Raw genomic sequence first — 21,976 nt, 5'->3', positions numbered from 1 at the left:
GTTCTGTTTTATTTTTTTCTTCATAGATATTAATGAATGTAAAGTGTTCCCTGGTATGTGCATGAATGGCAAATGCAGGAACGCAATTGGAAGTTTCAAGTGTAGATGTAACAGCGGGTTTGCTTTAGATATGGAGGAAAGAAACTGTACAGGTAAGTTTTACATTTTCCCCAGTGTTTAAAGGAAGCTGCACCCATTTTGCTCAGTATGGCGATCTAAAAAACTCACTATCCAGATCTTGTAGTTCTTGGGAGTTTTCCCCTAGTAAGAAATGCAAAATTTGGCTGTTAGTGTGAAGCTCTTGAGCTTCTCTTTCAATGAGGGATACTCTAATAATTGTGTCTTCTAATATATTCTCATACACCAAAACTTTGTTAAATTACTGTTAAAGTTGCTTGAGTCAAACTCCTAGAAATGAAATCACTAAAATTCAAGAAAATGGCCAGTTAAGGCAACATTAACATTCCTTACTACCTAGGCATCGTAATACCAGGTGGACTCTGAGACTCCTTACTTCCACCACAAACTCACTTTCATTTGCAAAATGCAGCTCAAAATGCTTATATCCAGTTCCTTACAATCATGCTCACATGTGACATCAGGCATAATACTGACAGACATGTAATATGTGTTATTGGTACTTAAAAAAAATCTGAGGTCAGAGTTAAGCTAGTAAGCTTCTGTGATTGAGGAACTGGATGTGTGTATTGTGAGTGATTGCATGTTGGAAATGAAAGGGTTGTTTGATGTGTGTGTGGGGTAAGGCATCTGAAGTTGGTCTGGATGTTAATGTTCCCTACCTGATGTTTTCTGTGGTTTTCTAGTTATTGTATTAGTGGAAAATGCACTTGAGCAACCTTATTTTTAAGTTAATGAGAGGTCAGAGAACATATTTTTTCACAAAAGTTTTTTCTCCACTTTTTCATTGAAATTTTGTTCTGACGAAAATTTTCTGCTGATCAGCTCTAGACTTAATGCTCTTTTAATGTGTTTTTGTGTTTCAAATTACTAACAAAATGGGATTAGTGGGTAAAATTTGTAGGAGGCCAACTGTGCTGTGACATGAGGCCCACGGCAGTGTATTGCTGTCCTGCAGACCTCTGCACATCTGTATGTGGTACATGAATTACTGTTGGATTGCACAGAGGGGAGCGAGAGGGAATGAAATGGAGGAAAAAGGGAGCGGATTTTATCCATGATGGAAGAGTAAAAAATGTGTGAAATGTTCAAAGACTCCCTCCTCTCTGTCTCCCCATGTCCCTCCTCATCCCTGCCTCCCCAACTCCATGTGTTTGTCTGCCTCCTGCAGCTCCTCTATAAACACTTGAGTTTGTGCATTCCTACATCTCTGCACCACCTATCCAGATACCTCCTCTCTACAGTCTCCTGACCACTTTCATACCTGACACCCACAACCCCCTTTTGCCCCATGTGCTCTATTCCTGTCTTCCTCACCCTGTCTTTCTTGGACCTCATGGAGAACTACACCAGTTATCTGCTCCCCAATGCTCTGCACTTCTCTGTTCATCTGTTAATCAGTTCAGTGTTCTCATCTATCTATAACCCTGTCTTCTGATTTCTATTCCACTTGTACACTTTTTATAATTTTGCATTGTTTTACACATTATTACTGTTTTTAAAAATAATTTAAAAAGAGACTTCTGTATATTACTGTAAATCTCAATGCCTCTTTAGCTATGGAGTCAACTGACATCATAATAATGACAATTCCAAGAGGAGTGATGATAATCAGAGCTTTTCTATAACTTTGGAATTCTTGGTATGGTGCCTATTGCATAAATATCATCCCATCAAAAATATGATCCTAAAATGATGCCTGATGGAAACCCACTTGTCACAAGGTTTCAAATCTAACTTAGATTTCTGAAGTCACCTTGTTCCAAATCTTTTATGACTCAATTGATCACTGACTCATTCTTTTAAAATATTAAATGAAATATTTGAATGCCCATGTATACACTTCAGATTTCACTGGAACGAGTCACTTTTCTATTTGCATATAAAGCAGGATTCACTTTAAACTATGTTTGATTTTTTTTCTCTTCATTAATGTAAAATAGACATTGATGAGTGTCGTATCTCCCCGGACCTCTGTGGAAGTGGTACCTGTGTCAACACTCCAGGCAGCTTTGAATGTGAATGCTTTGAGGGCTATGAGAGTGGATTTATGATGATGAAGAATTGCATGGGTAAGTGTTGTCAGAATGTATTGCAGTCCTTCCGTTTACTGTTTTGGAACCTGATATTTTAAACTGTGTGCACTAATGCACACCTAATTATTATCCATAGTTACTGTGACTGCATGTATAAATCAGGTCTGACTGTACACAGATGTGTAGTTAATGGTACAAATACCTGTATTGTGCATGCAGTTATGGTAATTGTCTACATGAATTAGGTTTACAATTCCCTGCTCACATTTTTGCACATGCACATATTAGGGAATCATAGAAATATAAGTCTGGAAGTGCCTTCATGAGGTCATCTAGCCAGTACCCCACACTAAGGGGAGGACCAAGTATAACTAGACCATCCCTGGCAGGTATTTGTTTAAATTATTATTAAAAACCTTCAATGATGGTGTTCCGCAGTCTCCCTTAAAATTCTATTTCAGTGCTTAACTATCCATATAGTTAGAAAGTTTTTCCTAATATCTAGCCTGAATCTCCCTTGCATCAGATTAAGCCCATTATTTCTTGTCGTACCTTCAGTGGACAAAGGGAACAATTGATCACCATCCTCTTTATAACAGCCTTTAACGTATCTGAAGACTGCTATCAGGTCCTCCTCAGTCTTCTTTTCTCAAGACTAAACATGCCCAGTTTTTTTTATCTTTTTCTCAGGTCATGTTTTCTAAACATGTTATTAGTTTTATTGCTCTTCTCTTGACTCTGTCCGATTCTCCGTCTCTTTCCTAAAGTGTGGTGCCTACAATTGGACACACTACTAGAGCTGAGGCCTCACCAGTGCCTACTAGAGAGGAACAATTACCTCCCTTGTCTTACGTACAATTACCTCCCTTGTCTTAGCCTTTTTCGCAACTGCCTCACATTGCCTACTCCTATTCAATTTGTGATCCACTATAATCTCTAGGTTTCAGAGTAGCAGCTGTGTTAGTCTGTATCCGCAAAAAGAACAGGAGTACTTGTGGCACTTTAGAGACTATAATCTCTAGATTCTTTTCAGAAGTTATTGCCCATTTTGTAATTGTGCCTTTGATTTTTATTTCCTAAGTGAAGTACTTTGCCCTTGTCTTTATTGAATTTCATCTTGTTGATTTCAGACTAATTCTCTTAATTTGTCGAGGTTGTTTGAATTCTAATCCTGTCCTCCAATGTGCTTGTGACCCCTCCCAGCTTGGTGTCATCTGCAGATTTATAAGCACACTCTTCCCTCCATTTTCCAAGTCATTAATGAAAATATTGAATAGTAGCAGACTCAGGATTGTCTCCTATGATACCTCACTAGATACAGCCTCCCTGTTTGAGAGCAAACCGTTGATAATTACCCTTTGAGTACAATCAGCTATGCACCCACCTTATGGTAATTTCATCTAGACCACATTTCTGTAGTTTACTTATGAAAATGTCATGATGCCATTACTGTACAATTTCATTGCTTACCTGTTACAGGAGGTGGAGAAGAGCAGTCATTACTTCTTTTTAATCTCTTTGTGAATCTCAGATTCTGAATTACCCCCTGATGCTGACAATTGCATTTCCCTTCTTTTCCCCCTCACTAATTGTTCCTTAAATGCCTGTCATGTTTCCTTTCAGACATAGATGAATGTGAACGTAACCCTCTCCTTTGCAGAGGTGGCACTTGTGTGAACACAGAAGGCAGCTTTCAATGTGACTGTCCTTTGGGACATGAGCTATCACCATCACGTGAGGATTGTGTGGGTGAGTTTGTTACCTGAGGATGGCATGTATCTGTGGTATAAAAGCTGCTTGTGACTGACCAGGATGTGGTGCCAGGAATATCTATACATTCCTGTTCTTCCTTGTTTCTAGATTGCTTCAAATTGAAACCTCAGGGCCTGATACTGAAAAGTCCTCAATGCACTCAGCATCCATTGACTTCAATGGGAATTGAGGGCTTAGAGCACCTTGCAGGAAATGTTCAGCACTTCACAGGAGTGGACTCTCAGAAATTATAAAAGAATCTTGTCAACTTTCAATTAAAATACATAAAAGATAAAAATTGGTTCCTTTATGAAATGCAGCTCTCCTCTCTCCATGTATTTGGAGTACATTTTTGCTTTGTTTCACCTCTTCTATGAAATATCACTTGTTCAGTTGCAATGTTGTTTTGTTACATAGTCACTTCCAGGGATAATTTAAATTATAGTCTCTGTCCATGTTTCCTTAGTGGCTTTGGCGTTCCAGCAGCCATTGCAGAACTGGCCTTTTGAATGTCAAGTAACTGATGTGAGCAATTCTTCTTTTTCAGATATAAATGAATGTTCATTGAGTGATAATCTCTGCAGAAATGGCAAGTGTGTGAACATGATTGGAACATATCAATGTTCCTGTAACCCCGGATACCAGGCCACTCCAGACAGACAAGGCTGCATTGGCAAGTATTGAATGCTTCCACCTTCATACATTTATGTCATCTCTCTTTACATTTAATTTAATTTCCTGTTAAAACCAGTCAGAGCCAGCTTTTGTCACTATGCAAAGCAGCAACTGTTGGGACACTCTCTATCCCAAGAGTTATGAAAAAAGCAGATTGTTTCAATTTAAGTATAGAGGAAAGAAGGGTGTGTTGCCATGCTGCAAATCCTCTGTGAAACAGTTTGAGGAAAAATCATTCTCATTATACTAATCCAGTCAAATCTTAAGAGATTTAGCTAAGGTCCAGATGGTGGTGTTCAATTTTATTCCCTGATCAAAAACAGCCAGGGGTCCCATGTTACTGCTTTTGTTACTGATTTGCCCCTTTATCCCCTCCCCCATCACATGTGGTACATATAGTTTTTTTAAATGCAACACTATCTTTGTAAATACTTTGATGGGAGATTCTTCCAGTGTTTTTATAACTGCGATCCTGTAGTTTAACCTTTGTTTATAGCACTACTGAGTTATAATAATTGGTAGAATGCACATACTGTTAGGTTACCTAACTGAAGGGTTTTGATACAAAGTTGTGCTATAGTTCAGTGCTTTCACCTAGATGTTTAGAGTCTCTGGAATTTTCTTTCTACAATGTCTTCTTCCATTTAATTTCCTTTCAAGTTCTCATCTTTACTTTCTTTGGATCCTAGAGAAAATCAACAAATATCAACAAAAACAATGCCTAAAAACGGTCACTTGCTTCCATAGATAAAAATGAGTAATGAAGGAGGGAGGGCTAAACGAAGTGTAAATCAGTAATATAAAGTGAGAATAGAAATTCAAAATGACCTCATTGTTGAAAATAATTCCCTTGCTAAATAAAATAGCAAGCAAAGATGACTTCTCCTTATGAAAACAGAAGTGTCAAATAATGTAGTCCAAATATTATTTTCCCAGATATTGATGAATGTATGATCATGAATGGAGGCTGTGACACCCACTGTACTAACTCGGAGGGCAGCTATGAATGTAGTTGCAGTGATGGCTATGCTCTCATGCCAGATGTGAGAACATGTGCAGGTAAGAGAGGAGATGAAACAACATTGTAGTATCTTCCTGAGACTTCATTTAAAAAAATTCTTATATCGTATCCTATAGCAAAACAAAACATATTATTTTAGCAGATCCTTATCTGTATGTGCTGTAATGTGATCTGTTTTCATTCCAGATATTGATGAATGTGAAAACAGCCCAGATATCTGCGATGGTGGGCAGTGTACTAATATTCCAGGAGAATATCGCTGTCTTTGTTATGATGGCTTTATGGCTTCTATGGACATGAAAACCTGTATTGGTAAGTACCTACAAGTTATATTTTAGTAGTTTGTTATTGTGTGTATTACCTAATGAATCACAACAGGCAGAATCAAATTGTGTAAGAAAAAATTGCTGAACACAAAAATTTATAGTTTTTCTTAAGAAACAACCTTAACTGCTTTCCCCTGAAGAGAAAATATTTTTAAAAGTCTTTAAAGTGAAATTAATCTAATTTGGGTCCATTAACACTAAAATGTCTTACTCATAATCTAAGTATTACTGCACGGTATCAGTACGGGGCAGAGGTAAGGCTGTTTGGGTGCCTTCACTCTTCATTTCCATAATGTAACAGAATTGAATTTCCTAAAAGTGTAACCTTAACTCTGAACTTCCTGCTTGGTTTGGGATAATTACAGAGTTTTTCAGGTTTTTTTGTTTTAAATCTGGGTTGGTGGGGAGAGGGGAATACACACATTCATAAATTACATACAGAAAACCTGTGAAGATTTAAAGGTACAAAGTTAAGCACTTAAAATTTAGGTAATACTGGAGTTAAGGTTGCCTATGTATTCCATGAACTGAACTACTGAAACTAAACAATCACGAGGGATTTTCTAGTGGATTTATTTCTTCAGTTTGATTGAATTGTAACAATAAGGAAGATCATGATGGCATGTTTTGATCTGCAGAGTCATTTTATAAATATGTTAGCCTTCCGAAAGAGGAAAATAGATGAAAAGTAGTACAAAGGGAAGGTGTCCTTGAACAGCAATGGCTCCTCTTCCCTTAACTTCAGAACCAATAAACTGTTATTTTTTTTCTTCATGCCTTTATCTTGTTGAGATGTTCAAATCCTTTTGGATTCTTTACTGCAGTCCACGTCCACTGAGCTGGTCAATGTTTTCCCAACCCAGTCAAAAGACAGGGTTGATCTCTTCAACAATTCCCTCTCACATATTGTTAGCTATGTTAGTGCTTATGAAAATAACTTTTCTGTCCATTGTTCTCCTCTTGGAACAGAAAACCTCAGGTTAGAATGTTGTATAGCAGTGGACTATGAGTCTGGGTTTCATACTTCGTTAACAGCATCATTCACTTCAAGAAACTTGTGAAGCTGTTCCTGTTTCTTATTGTAGTCTGTTACTGTCTGCAGTAAAGTACTAGGAGTTTGATCTGTAGAAATATTTGTAACATTTTCTATTTGCTTAATAGTATGTGGAGTGACTGAGGTAATTAGTTGTGATTCTGATCTTACACCAGTATAAATCTGGGGTTACTCCAATGAAGTTAAAACATTGATGTAAAATGGGTGTCAGAGCAGAGTGCACAAATCTACAAGGTTGCAACTAGAACTGCAATTTGGAGGATGTAATAGATTTCAAAGTTAGCTAAACTTTGGGCTCAAGCTACAGTCTCGTAATGTAATTGAGATTCTACAGTTATGATTCATAATGTAGTAGAGCACTCTAAACACAAAGCCTAGGTGTACACTAAATTTATTCCTGTAGTCTAGTGGGTATTCTTAATGAAAAGATTTTATCATATATACAACACTCTCATTCTAACTGGGAGGAGTGGGTGGCCCTTAAAAGCAAATTTATCTCTCTCTTGGAACTTCAGGCTGTACCATACAAGCTGGTGATGAAGAGACATGATATTGAGGTGTCTGCAAAAGGGGTCAGTGACAATAGCGCTATAAGAGGGAGACAGGGAGCAGCTGACCCTACCCCAGACAGGTGCTGGGAATCAGATGATGCAGCTGATCCACACCTCAGGATTGTCCCACACTCTCATCTGGAATATAATGGAGAACTCAGCCATGAAGGGGAGCATGGGAAGAGTCAGGAGAGAAGATAATCTCTGGCAAACAGAGCTGGAGACTGCAGGCAGGCCCCATTGAGCCCCTCTGGCTTGGAAAGGGCCCTCGCAGCAACTTCCAGAGGACCCCTCAGTCTGAACTCCTAACCAGATGGTCGCTAGTGCTACTTTTTGTATACTTGTCTCCCTTTGCTTGGGAAAACAATAAACAGATCCCTAAAGAAAGGGACAGAAACTTAACCAGGTATTAAATCGGTGTGGAAACCCTTTCTGAAGACCAAATAGGAAACCTTTGCCACAACTGCTCCCAACCCAGGGGAGTTCCCTAGATATGTTAGGGCCCCATCTTCAATCCTCTCTGATTGGAACTCCTCCACTGAGACCCTGGAAAATGCAGACGAGTTCTTACCTGCATTGATGTCCCAACAGATCAGAACTACAGGGATACATCTGAAAATCCCTGGAAATCTTACGGGCCAGTTCACTTCCAACTCCACTCCTGCCACCCCTATTTAAAATTGTACCTATTATAATTTATACTTACTGGTATTTTATTTCTTTCAAAACCAAAACAGAGAAAACACCAGCAATGCCTTTTTATTCTCACCATAGTAATTCCCTTCATTGGCATACCCTGGTATTACCATTTCATTTAAAAGGAGGTATAAAAATATTGGGCAATATATTTGGAAAGTTCCATCTCCCCTAGCATCACTGTATTGTTTAGTAATATGAATCACGTCATCTTTTTGAATTTCCTCATTTGGCTGTTTGCCATTTACCTGATTTTAATGCTTGTCCTAAATATAGAGGATTTGCTGTACCTTGTAATTATAATCCACATTTTAATCAGGGGTAAGTGCTTTCGTTTAGATTTTACTTATGTTTCAATTATTATTTTAGTTTTATTTTTTTACTAGTGACACTCTGAGGCCTAAAATACATTCTTTCATATGTCACTCATCAACATTTTAAATGATGAAAAAAACCTGTGAAAATTGAAGTCAGTTTGCAGATAATTCAAGACTAGAAATAGGGTTACATTTTTTAAATAAATTGTTCTCTGGAAGAAAGTAGCGTTGCTACAATATGATGTTCATGTCTGAGTGTTTTTAAATTGACATTACATTATTCTTTTAACAAATAATCAACTTCATAGTTAAATATTCAACTCTTTTATCCATTTTGAAAAAGCTAGTGTAATTGTGCAAGAGTATCATCCCTACCTCTTTAGAGAATTGCAGAAATGAAGTGAGGAATGTTTGAAATGTAGTATGTTGAAGACTAATATTGCCTGTCAAGTCTCAAGTAAACCTTGACTATCTTACTAATAGAATTATTGATTACTTCTGACTTTCATTAAATTCACCTGAAGGGTGAAAATATTTCCCAAAAGTAGATTATGCTATTAATTGGCTGTAATATTCAAGTAATAATTAAACTATATGCACCTGCAGATGTAAATGAATGTGACTTGAATTCCAACATCTGTATGTTTGGAGAGTGTGAGAACACCAAGGGATCCTTCATTTGCCACTGTCAGCTAGGATATTCAGTCAAGAAGGGAACCACTGGATGCACAGGTATAGACTATTTCCAGCATTTGTATTATGCATTATAGTTGTTATATTTCATCTGCAAAGTTTTAGTCTTTGTCACAGTGGGCAGCTCCTAGATGGATTTCACATTAATTGAGAAAAAAATGTACATCAAGTAAATCTAAATAGCAAGAATACGATAAAAGGAAAGAGAGGAGAGGGAAGAAAAGAAGGTAAAGAACAGAAACTGAAACACAGGCAGTCCTTTGATGAATCACCCTAGCAACTGTACAATACTAAAGTCAAACAGGCTCATATTCTACAAATCCAGTAGTGGAAGAAAATCCTTCCCCTGGCCACAGGGCAGCTACTATGCTAGGCTGCTAGATGGAGGTTGTTTCAGCCAAATGACTCTCATCCTACTCTCTGCATTGCCATGCTGGAGGCTTCCATGACACCCACCTATCTTACCCTCCATTTTTCTGCAGCTAAACATCATCCTTTCTACTGACTGGGGCTGTCTATAGTTGCATAGCAGGAAACTGGATATTTCCAAAACTGCGCTTCTTAGGAAAGTTGGCAACAGTTATTAAAAGGAAGCAAAGTTCTAATCACAAAAGAGGAGGGTTGTATCAAAGAGAAATTTCAATTTGTTCTTTTACTTACTTTTTTTTGCATCGTTTGGTTTTATTGTAGTATGCAAGACTGACATTATGGGATATATAAAACTGAGAAACAGATCTTCTTGAATGTACATATTTGCTATATTTGAAAGATTTCTGTTTTTAAATATTTGTTTTTCTCCTATTTATCAATTATTTGAGCCTAACAAGAGGACTATATGGTCTTAGATCCTCAAAAGTGCTATTAATAGGGACCATTTTACATATTTTTGTCTCTTTTTTTTTTCTAGCAGAGTGTAATAAATATTGTTCTGTATATTCCACAGCCATCACCCACTTCCAGTAACTAAAGATTTTTTTCCCTATAACTTGGCCTTTAGGGATTTTTTGTGTAATTGTCAAATCTTTTTTTTGAATAAGATTTGCATGTATGCTCAGAGGGCTGATGGAAACATTTTTAAACAAATAAAAATAAATAACATTTGTGTAAGTTTACATGAATATCAGATAGAAACCTGATATTGTAGGAAATAACAAACCCAGTTTTAATATATATTTGCAGATAAAGAAAAACCTGGAAATATAATAGACTATATACTTTCCAGTAACACAAGCTACAAATATAAACCTGCTTAAATCATTATACAGTATTTCTATTTTGAAACTATGCAACAGACATATACAGTATGTTGGAAAAACATCACAAGTCAACTTTCCAATATTTATGAAGCCTTGGAATTGAACTTTTATTGATCAATTTGTTTTGCTTTGTTAGATGTGGATGAGTGTGAGATTGGTGCCCACAACTGTGACATGCATGCCTCATGTGTTAATGTCCCAGGAAGCTTCAAATGCAGCTGCAGAGAGGGATGGAAGGGAAATGGCATTAAATGTATTGGTGAGTGTGTAATTAGTGATGTATTTGTTTGGCTGAAAAGTTTTTAAATTGACTATTTGAAAAAAAATCATTGTATTCCTTTACATGTAAAGATCTATGGGCAGATAGAGAAATAGGGTTCTTGTATTTCATTTATTTATTTTTTTTGTTCTGTGAAGAAACAAGTTTACTTCTATCTCAAACTCTTGTCTGTCTAGCAGTTTACTTTAAACAACTTAATATGAAATGATTCAAGTCAGAATACTTATGTTGGCTTATAATATTGGAAAGAAATTGAAACTTTACTGCAGACATCTTTTGATGCATGTCCAGCATTTTTAAGCTAAATTCAATCAATTATAGACTGGAGAATGAATTAAATATTTTTCCAAAGCTTACGGGTAAATGTCAAGCTGTGGAAAATGTTAAGTTCATTTATTCTGTACCAGTTACTCATAGATCAGTTTCTATAAGTGAAAGGAAACTTAAGACATCTCTTGTTCTTTTTCTGTCTCTGCCACTGGCTGCTGGGTGACCTTGGACAAGTCACTTTACCTCTCTGTGCATCAGTTTCCCCATCTTTAAAATGAGGATAATGGTACTGACCTCTTTTGCAAAGCACTTTAAGATTTATGGATGAAAATTGCTGTATAAGAACTAGGTATTATTATTTTATTTTATTATTTATTTAAAAGATAAGTCTTAGTATTATGAGACAGTACTATCTGCTAGATTTACAAAGGTTTAGGCAATGGTGGATGCAGACAGGCACTAAGTCTGATTTATAGATGTGCCTTAGTGATTCAGGCGCCTAACTTCCATTGATTCCCTGGGGTGCTTTTGTAAATCTCACTCAGGTGACTATCAGTGTCTTATGGTGGCTAAATACCTTTGCAAAACTGCCCCTAAAGCTCACTGTGGTTAAGCCATTGCTGAGAAGAAGGGAAAGCCCCTCTCCTGCAAGCTTTTTTTGGGCAATTTATTGTTTGAGGTTTCATTGCATCTCTAAGTAAAAAGAATTGTTCTTCTTTGAGTTGTTGCAGTTGTGTGCTCCACACCACGAACCAGAGACTTTTTCTCCTGCAGCAGTTCCCACCAAGGTGGCACATGCATCCTGCTCCTCCTCAAGGCTCCTCCCTATATAAGGGCAATACCGCCCTGACTCACCTTAGTTCCTCCTTACTGCCACTAGCCACTCCTTACTGCCACGAGCTCCTTGTGTAGTTCTCTCCTTATGGTTTATTACCTGCATCACAGCTGCTGGCTAGGACTTTGTTAGTGTAAATAGTTAGTAGGAGTCAGTACCTGTAGTATGGTGTAGTGTTAGTTTAGTAGAGGTTTTGCAGCATTTTCCAGGTTTTAAGCACTGTTTTGATTCCAATTTCTCTAACAAAGTACTAAAATTCAAGTTATTTAGGGTATGTGTCATTTGAACTGCTGTAATTTGTGCTCGGAACCACTTCATTCATGCATATAAACTTTATTGTAAGAGGAAAATTTAAAATTAAATCAACTGTATATTAACCAAGTATCTCCTGCTGGTATTTAGCATTGGTACAGGTGTCCTCCTGGCTATAATAATCAACTTTGTGTTTTTTGGTGTGTATCAGCTCACAGGTTAATTGCGAGTACAGCATATTACCTGCTATAAATGTACAGTTTACTCTTTCTAATGTCTTGGTTTTCTTCTGCTATACAGATCTTGATGAATGTTCTAATGGAACCCACAAGTGTAGTGTGAATGCTCAATGTGTGAACACTCCTGGGTCATACCGTTGTGCCTGTGCTGAGGGATTCACTGGAGATGGATTCACTTGTTCTGGTAAGAAAGGTCTAAGAAGTTTCCAGTAAGGGTAGTTTGGATACTGATTTTTTTCCCATTTTTTTTTAGAAGTTTTGCAAAATTAGGACTAACTCTGAAAGATGGGGAGAAAATTGTAAGAGCCTCTGCCATACAAGATGCAAGTCAAGATCCCTCCAGATCATTCAAGAAACTTGCTAGCAGAGACTCCTGGCTCTCACTTTAGCTTGTGTACCAAATCTGCAGGTGGCTGATTGGCTAGTGTTCTTGTCTACCCTACCCTCCTCCACCCCCCTGACCCATTCCCATCAGCCTGTAGTCACCAGTAAACTGTATAGCCAGGAGCACACACAGCTCCAGCTCCCCATTACACATCCTGTCCCTGTTAGCAGGATCCCTGTAGCAGGGACTGCAGAGGGCAGCATCTGTTTTCGCTTCAATATGCCAGTTTGGGGAGGATTTGATCATCGTCATATGAAAAGTTAAGTCTGGTTAGAATTGAAAAATATATCATGCTTGTGCCTTTGCATTTGCTAATAGTTGGCTTTGAATTTTTAAGAATGAACTTTTTCTTATATGATAACTGAAAATAATTTGAAATATTGACAATTATCCTGATTTTATATATAAACACTGATGAGATTGTGTATTTGCTTGATTACAGTTTTGTCACCCTTTCCATCCACAATATAGACCTGCAGTAACATCTGTTTTCTTTCAAGTACTAATGCATTTTGTCCTGCTATGAGTGTAGGGGACTGGACTAGATGACCTCTCGAAGTCCCTTCCAGTCCTGTGATTCGTGTTCAATTACTTTTTTGTGAATACATATAGAATATGCTATAATGGCTAGAAAGTAATGTTACTGCATGTTATACTTTTCAACTAACCTAAATATAGACCCAAATTTACTTCCATCCTAAATAGACACTGTCTTCTTTCTGTTTATTATGGTCAGAACCATTAAAATATTATTTTAATTGTAGTAGATGTAGTTGATAAATATGTGGTTTTAAATCAACGTTCTCCATGTCATTCTCATATATTTTAAAGACTAGTATTTTAACATTTTGTTTTCATAATTTTGAGAGCTAAGCATTAATGGATAGAACTAATAAGTCAGATTTAGTATCTGGGTATACTTAGTCTGGGTGATCTGATTCATTTTTCATGTGATTACAATGACTGCACTCTTGAACAACATTCCCATATATATGAAATGTTTATAAATCTAAATGATGCTAGGAAAACAGTAAAATTTTAAAGGCCAAATGTTAGAAGAACACCTGCAAAACTTAGCGTACTGTGATATGTGCACAGAAATGATAGTTTAAACCCACAGACCCCACTAGTGTTCAGTTTGTATATGCAGATAGTGTTTGTGTATGTATCATTTGCTCACACAGTTAATAGGGTTAAAAATTGTGTGAAAAAGGCAATTTACATTTGCATAAATAGAGATTTAATTTTGAAAATTTGCCTCTAGAAGTATCTTATTCAGAAATATTTCATCACTATATTTTACGATGCATGATATCCACCTTATTGTTTGTCAGAATTGCCACTAATGGGTCTGGAAAACTTACATCGGTTCAAAATTAGATACTGTATGGTAAAATCTATTAATGAAAATGTCAGTACATGGAGACCCAGTAGGGGAAAAGCTATTGGAAATAGTTGCTGCCTTTTGTTTTTCTACATTCTTTTATATTCTGTCTTTGAATGGTGTACTTACTTTGCTTTATATCAACAAATGTTGAACAGAATTTATTTGAATGATAAATGGGAAGAAACAGAATCATACTTTGATGATAAAATACATCACAGAAATTTAATGGCTGCTTACTTCTTCTCCCGCAGATATTGATGAGTGTGCAGAAAATGTTAATTTGTGTGAGAATGGACAGTGCCTGAATGTCCCTGGTGCATATCGATGTGAGTGTGAAATGGGATTCACTCCAGCTTCAGACAGCAAATCTTGCCAAGGTAAATTACCAGTACTTCAACCTTGTTTTCTGAGTTTGGATTGGCTGCTGTGAAGGAAACCACAAGAAGTGCTGGAAGAACCTCAGCCTAGAAGCAGAATACACATAACATGCTTCATATGCTTCTCCAGCAAGGATTATTTTGCTGTATGAATTATGGTGAAGGTAGCTTTCATCTCTTATGAAGTTTTCCTGGTATTGGGCCAAGAAACCTGGAGTAGAGGTTTGGCTCAACAAGTTTGTTTTCCTTAATTATTTCTCTTGTTTTTGTCTTAGTGAATGGTTTGTGGAAAAACTCTGCTGACCACTGTTCTATTTAATACATTTATACAGGAAATAAAAACTATGCTGATCACTGCTCTATTTAGTAAATGTACACAGGAAATTTGAACTGTGCTGTTCACTACTGTGTTTAAGTTACAACAATCCTAAAATTTCTCTTTTTGGAACTTTTCTTCTCCCCGCTTTCTCTCTGTCATATGTACTCTGTTGTCTGAGACATAACTTTTAGCTGACAGTGATTCATAACAGAAGTATATGAGGACTCTGTTCTAGACTGATTTCTGTGTACTGAATGCTCCAAAACTTTTAAAATCTTGTTTTAAAACACAAAAATGTTATTAGAAACCTCATGACAGCTTGGAAAGTGTAAACCTCTTGAAAAGACATCTAAGGCCAGATTTTTAAAAGCATTCTCTAAAATTGTACCCACAGTTTTGCATATGCAGACCCCCATATGTATGTACATAAATCAACTTTCTCACTGCTGTAAAACTTAGAAACTCCTGAAAATTTGGCCCTGAGAGTCTACTGGTTTGATCCATTGTGTTACCACAGTCTTGTCAATAAGCTTGTTTAGGAGATTTTTCAGTGCAGTTTTTGCAGCTGCTTTGCCATCATACTGATACTTAAACAAAAATCCTAAAATATCGGAAGCCATGGATATCTTTTGTAAACAAGAAAATCATAACTCTCTGGAGAGCCATGGGAAATATTTATTTTTAATGATGCTATGAAGTGGAGTCCTTGAAAGAGAAATTTGAGAGTTTTGCGTAAGATATTGGGACACAGTTGTGTTTTTTTTAACAGTAACATGGAGCACCCATGGAACCAAACTATGTAATAGGAAGTTTTGCTGATCTGGTGAGTGCAAAGGAAGGACCTTTCTTATGGGTGAGCAGAAATGGTTCCTTGCACTTGAGGTATAATCCTGTCCATGTTTGGTACATCTACACTGAACTTAACATAAGAATGGCCAGACCAATGGTCCATCTTGCTCAGTATCCTGTCTTACGACAGTGGCTGATGCCAGATGCTTCAAAGAGAATGAACACAAGAGGCCAATTATCAAGTGATCCATCCCCTGTTTTCCAGTCCCAGCATCTGGCAGTCAGAGTCTTAGGGACACCTAGAGCATGGGATTCCATCTGTGACCATCTTGGCAAATAGCCACTGATGGACCTGTCTTCCAGGAACGTATCTAATTCTTTTTTTAACCCAGTTATACTTTTGACCTCCACAACATTCCCTGGCAATGAGTTCTACAGGTTGACTGTGTGTTTGAAGAAGTACTTCCTTTTGTTTGTTTTAAACCTTCTGCCTATTATTTTCATTGTGACACCTGGTTCTTTTGTTTTGTGAAGGGGTAAATAATATTCCTTAGTCACTTTCTCCACACCATTCATGATTTTATAGACGTCTATCATATCCCCCTTTAGTCTTCTCTTTTCTATGATGAAAAGTCCCTGTCTTTTTAATCTCTCCCCATATGGAAGATGTTCCATACCCTTAATAATTTTTCTTGCCCTTCTCTGTACCTTTTCCACTTCTATTATATCTTTTTTGAGATGGGGCAGCCAGAAATGCACATGGTAGTCAAGATGTGGTCGTATCATGGCTTCATATAGTGGCATTATATTTTCTGTCTTATTATCGGTGCTTTTCCTAATGGTTCCTAACATTCTGTTAGCTTTTTTTATTGCTGCTGTGCATTGAGCAGATGTTTTCAGAGAACTATCCACACTGGCTCCAAGATCTCTTTCTTGAGTGGTAGCAGTTAATTTAGACCCCATTATTCTGTATGGATAGTTGAGATTTTGCTTTCCAATGTGCCTTACTTTGCATTTATCAACAATTGAATTTCATCTGCCATTTTGTTGTCCAGTCACCCAGTTTTGTGAGGTCCCTTTGTAACCTTGCAGTCTGCTTTGGACTTACAAAATTACTCAAGATAGTTATCATCTGCAAACTTTGCCAGCTCACTGTTTACCCCTATACCCAGATCATTTATGAATATGTTGAACAGCACTGATCCCAGTACAGATCCCTTGAGGACACTATATCTATACACATTATTTATGCAGCTATGTATCTTAACTTACCTTTATTCATCTCATTTTTGTTAATAGATTGAAGAAAGAAAACAAGTTTTCCTGCTTTTTCAACTTCCAATTGGTTTATTACCTTTGAATGAACTAGTTGAATAAATTGAAATGAAGAAAATATTCTCTCTGCACCTGCAGAAGAGACTACTTCTATCCAAAGCTTGTTTAGCACTTCAACAAATTCTGATTCCATGTGCTTAGCCAGTGACTTCTACCACTTCAGTCATTTAACTTTCTTTAGAACATAGTAGCAAACATGTGCTACTGAATATTATTTTTGTATTCAGTTTAAATTATTTTAATATATTATACCAAGGTTAGGCCTTAAAATAGGTTGTCAATTTCAACTTTAATTTTAAATAGGTATATTTTAAAATATAAACCTGTATTTAATTTAATTTAAATTAAATTCGCTTCTAATTTTTTTTATTTCAATTTTTATTTACCCTGACGCACATGTGCAGACATATTAAAACAGCCTGGACTTGCTTTAATTTGCCTTCTCCATTTTTCCGGTGTTTATGAAACTAGGTGGAGGCTATGTCCAGGGTATGTCTACATGGCAGCTAGACACTTGCGGCTGGCCTGTGCCAGCCAACTCAGGCTTATGAGCTGGGAGGGTCCCAGAGCTCGTGCTCCAGGCCAAGCCCGTAAGTCTACATAGCAATGAAAGAGCCCCGCAGCTTGAGCCCCATGAGCCTGAGTCAGTTGGCACAGACCAGCTGTGGGTGTCTAGTTGCTGTGTAGACATATCCGTAGTGTCCCTGGAAAGATGGGAAAACTGTGGGTATGTCAACGCAGGAACTAGGGAGTGGCCAGCCTACTGCTCTCTTTTTGGTGTACTTTGCATTCTTTCAAGGGGAGTTTGGTGAACCTTACACACATGCTTACCTACATGCTTGAAACTAGGAGCATGGTAAATGATCAATCCCTATAATTTGCACTTGTTTAACTATGTGCTTTTCTTTTCTTTTTTCCTGTATATTTCTAAAAAGTCATTTAATAGTATTTTGATTTTAAAATCTTTCTTTTCCATGTGGAATCCGGGAGATTCATTCCTGATAGCACAACTTTTCTTGGCAAATAGAAATACTTGAACGTTCACTTTATATCTGAAAATTATTATAACAAATATGACAGGAATAAGTGATGTGGTGTCTTTAAAGCTATTCCTCAAAAATTCCTATGTTTAACTTTTAAAGTATACAAATAGTGCGTCTGATTTTCCAGAAATTCTGTTAGTGTTTTATGTGTTCTTTGAGTGTTTTTAGTTGTTCTTAAGATAGTGGGCACTACTATGATGAGCTGTAACTAATTGCTCTTCCTCTATTTCTTCAGATATTGATGAATGCACCTTCCAGAACATTTGTGTTTTTGGTACCTGCAATAACTTACCAGGCATGTTTCATTGTATCTGCGATGATGGCTATGAACTGGATAGAACTGGAGGAAACTGTACAGGTATATCCAATTCTATACAGAAAGGTGGCAGGTCTTTCAAAGAGGTGTTTAATATCCAGTAACTCCTCACTTAAAGTCATCCCGGTTAACATTGTTATATTGCTGATCAATTAGAGAACATGTTCATTTAGAGTTGCACAATGCTCCTTTATAATGTTGTTTAGCAGCCACCTGCTTTATCCACTGTTTGCAGGAAGAGCAGCCTGTTACAGCCAGCTGGTGAGGGCTTGGAACCAGGATGGACCGGCAGTCCCCCCTCCTCCTGTGTGGCAGCTGCCCAGCAGGCTATCAATTGCCGGCTGTTCAGCTATCCCTCACCCCACTGTCATGTGCTGCTCCTGCCCTCTGCCTTGGAGCTGCTCTTGGGAGCCTCCTGCTTGCTGTGCAGAAGGGGAAGCGGGGGGCTAATGTCAGCATGTCCCCCTCCCTCCTGCTCCTGCCCCCCCGCTTACCCCACCCATAGAGCAGGGGGGATACATGACAGGGCTCAGGATGGAGGGAGCTTGCTGGCCGCAACTGCTGTCTCAACTTCCTGGGATCCTGCAGGTCCATAATAGCAGGAGTGGGTAAAATGTATTTTGTTGCAGATGTGATTAGGTGTGGGGGGGGAACAGACTGCAGTAATTGCAGGAAAACACTTTAAAACTTTCAATACTTAAATTTACTTGAGGGTTAGAACGAGATTTGATGTCTATTATAAGGCGTTAAAGTATTTTTACATGGTTTAAGCAAGATTTGTTTACTCTTTTAGTTGTAAAAATTGTGTCTGAATTCTATTTATATATTAACTGACCACATTTGTTTTTTTGTTTAGTGGCCTTGGGGAAACTCACTCTCTCTCTCTCGGGGTCTAAGGTTTTGCAGGTGGGAGAGGGATAAAAATGCAAGAAACAGTGTGGAAGTGGGAAAAACAGGATAGAAAAAACAATCCCATGCAGGGCTCTACTATGTAGGGCTATATGGTATTTTGGTTAAATTAAGAACTGAACAAAAGTAATGTATCTATTAAATGTGCAACAGTAGAAATTGTTCCTGAGTGTTTCATGAACTGTAATTGCTTCAACTTCAGCTAAAAATAAGGTTTATCTTTCTCTCTCTCATTTGAATCATACCCTTACATCATTCCCCACATTGTTCCTCCATTAAATCAACAGATTACAAATGTAGCTTTCCCATTTTAGATATTGATGAGTGTGCTGATCCCATTAACTGTGTTAATGGTCTCTGTGTGAATACGCCTGGGAGGTATGAGTGTAACTGCCCACCAGATTTCCAGCTGAACCCAACTGGAGTAGGTTGTGTGGGTAAGTGAAAACTATTTCAAGTAAGTATGACTCATAGACAGCGGATCCAGAGGCCTCTTGTACTGATACTAGATTATTTCTAAAGATAGAGGGCCAAATTTTGCCTTGTTTTACATCCTGTTCAAAATCAATCAGTGCAGATTTTGATCCAGAAAATATGAATCTGTTACTGTCATGTTAGATATCAAACCATGCTCCTAAATATAGATTTACCAGTTTTAAATACTATAAATATTGTCCATTTTCTTAAAATATATTTTCTGTATATACCAGAGTGTTGGTTTGTTGTTTGCATTATTGATTCCATTTTCTAGATAGACCCATGTTTCTGATTTTAGTAATTGAGTTTTAAATTCAAGAGTTCTCATGGGGCTGATGAAAATCTACTTCAGAGGAAGTGTACAATACTTACACTAGCACCTAAACTGCTTGACTTCCAGTAATGGTGTCACAGACTTATGGAGTGAACTTGGGCAAATCATTTAACCTTTCAGATTGGAAATGCCCCAAAGGCCTCTTCACTTCGCTTTCTGGGGATGTCTTGTTTGTTGTTGTTTTTTTTAAAGCATTCCTATCTGTAGTAATTTAAAAATTATTATGATGTTTGCTATTGGTCTAAGTCAAATAAATAAAACCTGATTCAAACTTTCGTTAAAGAAATGTGAAGTTCCGTCAGAATGGATTCTGCTGCTCAGCTCTTCCCTTGTTCTGCTTTTCCCTGTAGAATTCAAAGAGGCTCACTGTCATTGCTCAGGGTACCAGGACCAAGCCCCACCCTACACCTCAGGCCACCAGCAGCAGAACAAGTTGGCATCTCAGCTTATCCCAACCAATTTATTTTACAGTTTCAGGCTGCAATTTTCAAAGGTACCTAAGGAAGTTAGGTACCCAACTCCTTTTGAATTTCAGTCAGATTTGGGTGCCTGACTTCACGAGGTTATTTTGAAAACCCCAGACTCAATTTTTATTCATTTTTTGAGCCATTGAAATCTCATGTCAGTGTCTAGTTCCCCTTTCCAGCTCGTGAGCTGAGGACTCGCTGGAGCACGGAGACTCTAATCTTCTGGGTCCTTTGGTGCAGAACATTTCTTCTAGGATCCCTCAGGCCCCCTCAGCCAGAGGCGTCTGTCAGGCAGCTTTTCAGAAGCTTCTGAGGGTGAGTCTTGCCGTGCCTGTTGCCAGCTGACCCTCAATCTGCCAGAACATGGGGCCTTGAGTTAGATCTGTGTTTTGGGGCTCAGCCCTCCTCTGGAACCGCAGTTCTGGCATGGGGAACTTGAGCAAGAGCTCCAGGATTCATCCAGAACAATTTTCAAAGGGGAGGGGGACCTAGACAGCCTGTTCAGGGGTAACTCCAGAGTCCCCCGCACACCCCAGCACCTCCAAAAAACCCAACAGAAGCCAGCACCCCCTACTGAATAGCTAACTTGTAACTTTTTAAAGAGCAAATGGGAGAAAAGTCAAAGTTTAAATCTTTTTCATTTCCACCCTGAGGAAGCGTTTGCTGGGCCTTTTCTCCTGCACAAAGACCCTTTCACAGTATTTTCTGTCAGACTCACTGCCTCTCCCCCAGCCTGCAGCATGTCTGTGTGTGTAGAGAAGAGAAGAAGCAACTCTGACTGCAGTCTGCTACTTTTTGAAGCTCTGTCTCAGGCATCAGCAGACAGGGAATTGCACAGATCCTCACTTTTCTGGTACAAGGGCTCTAGCTCTCAAAGGCGGGAATGAATCTCTCCCTGACCTCCCTCAAAAGTCCGGACTGCTCACTCCAGGGAGTTTGTACCCAAACCAAAAGTCAGAAGTAAGAACTCAATTTCCTATGCAACTGCACCTGTATAGGATTACAGAAGGGTAAGTGAGAAATCCTTTTCCCTGGATAAAGTTTTTAGATTAATGTGCTACTTCAGGAAGCACTTTTTAAAACAAATACAGCCCTTTGGGGTGGAAAAGCAATAGTTCATTAGAAACTCGCTAATAATATACAATAATCATTATCATCCTTCGTCATTTTCCTTCTCCAGCAGCTCTTCTCCTGGAGGATGAACTATATGATTCATACCGTGAAGTCTAAAGGTGGACACTCAGGAGAGCTTTCTCTACCTAAGTACTGTAATATTATAACCTGCAAGATAATACCCATAAACAGACCAAAAAGAAGGAGTTTTCAAAACTAAGGGAAAATATCTTCCTCTCCAAATAAAGTTGGATACAGCATTTCCCATGCGCTTGATCTTTGAGGACATCATAGGATCTGAATGGGAACTGCTGGCTAAAACTACCATGTTAAA

The 21,976-nt window shown here is 38.0% G+C and overlaps 1 protein-coding gene across 1 annotated transcript in view; it reads left to right on the top strand.

The window, feature by feature from the left end:
* FBN2 (fibrillin 2) overlaps positions 1 to 21,976 on the top strand; it is a 250,289-nt gene that overhangs the window by 151,863 nt on the left and 76,450 nt on the right. Inside the window, exons 25-36 of the mRNA XM_045020453.1 lie at positions 27 to 152; positions 2,082 to 2,210; positions 3,798 to 3,923; positions 4,474 to 4,599; positions 5,538 to 5,660; positions 5,809 to 5,934; positions 9,173 to 9,298; positions 10,652 to 10,774; positions 12,453 to 12,575; positions 14,415 to 14,540; positions 18,262 to 18,384; positions 19,566 to 19,688. Coding sequence (XP_044876388.1) covers positions 27 to 152; positions 2,082 to 2,210; positions 3,798 to 3,923; positions 4,474 to 4,599; positions 5,538 to 5,660; positions 5,809 to 5,934; positions 9,173 to 9,298; positions 10,652 to 10,774; positions 12,453 to 12,575; positions 14,415 to 14,540; positions 18,262 to 18,384; positions 19,566 to 19,688 — 1,500 coding nt within the window. The remainder of the gene's footprint in view (positions 1 to 26; positions 153 to 2,081; positions 2,211 to 3,797; positions 3,924 to 4,473; positions 4,600 to 5,537; positions 5,661 to 5,808; positions 5,935 to 9,172; positions 9,299 to 10,651; positions 10,775 to 12,452; positions 12,576 to 14,414; positions 14,541 to 18,261; positions 18,385 to 19,565; positions 19,689 to 21,976) is intronic.

The sequence above is a fragment of the Mauremys mutica genome, chromosome 6 (genome assembly GCF_020497125.1).
Source record: "Mauremys mutica isolate MM-2020 ecotype Southern chromosome 6, ASM2049712v1, whole genome shotgun sequence".
NCBI lineage: Eukaryota > Metazoa > Chordata > Testudines > Geoemydidae > Mauremys > Mauremys mutica.
Note: the sequence above shows the minus strand (reverse complement) of the source record. Positions and strands in the feature narration are given on the sequence as shown.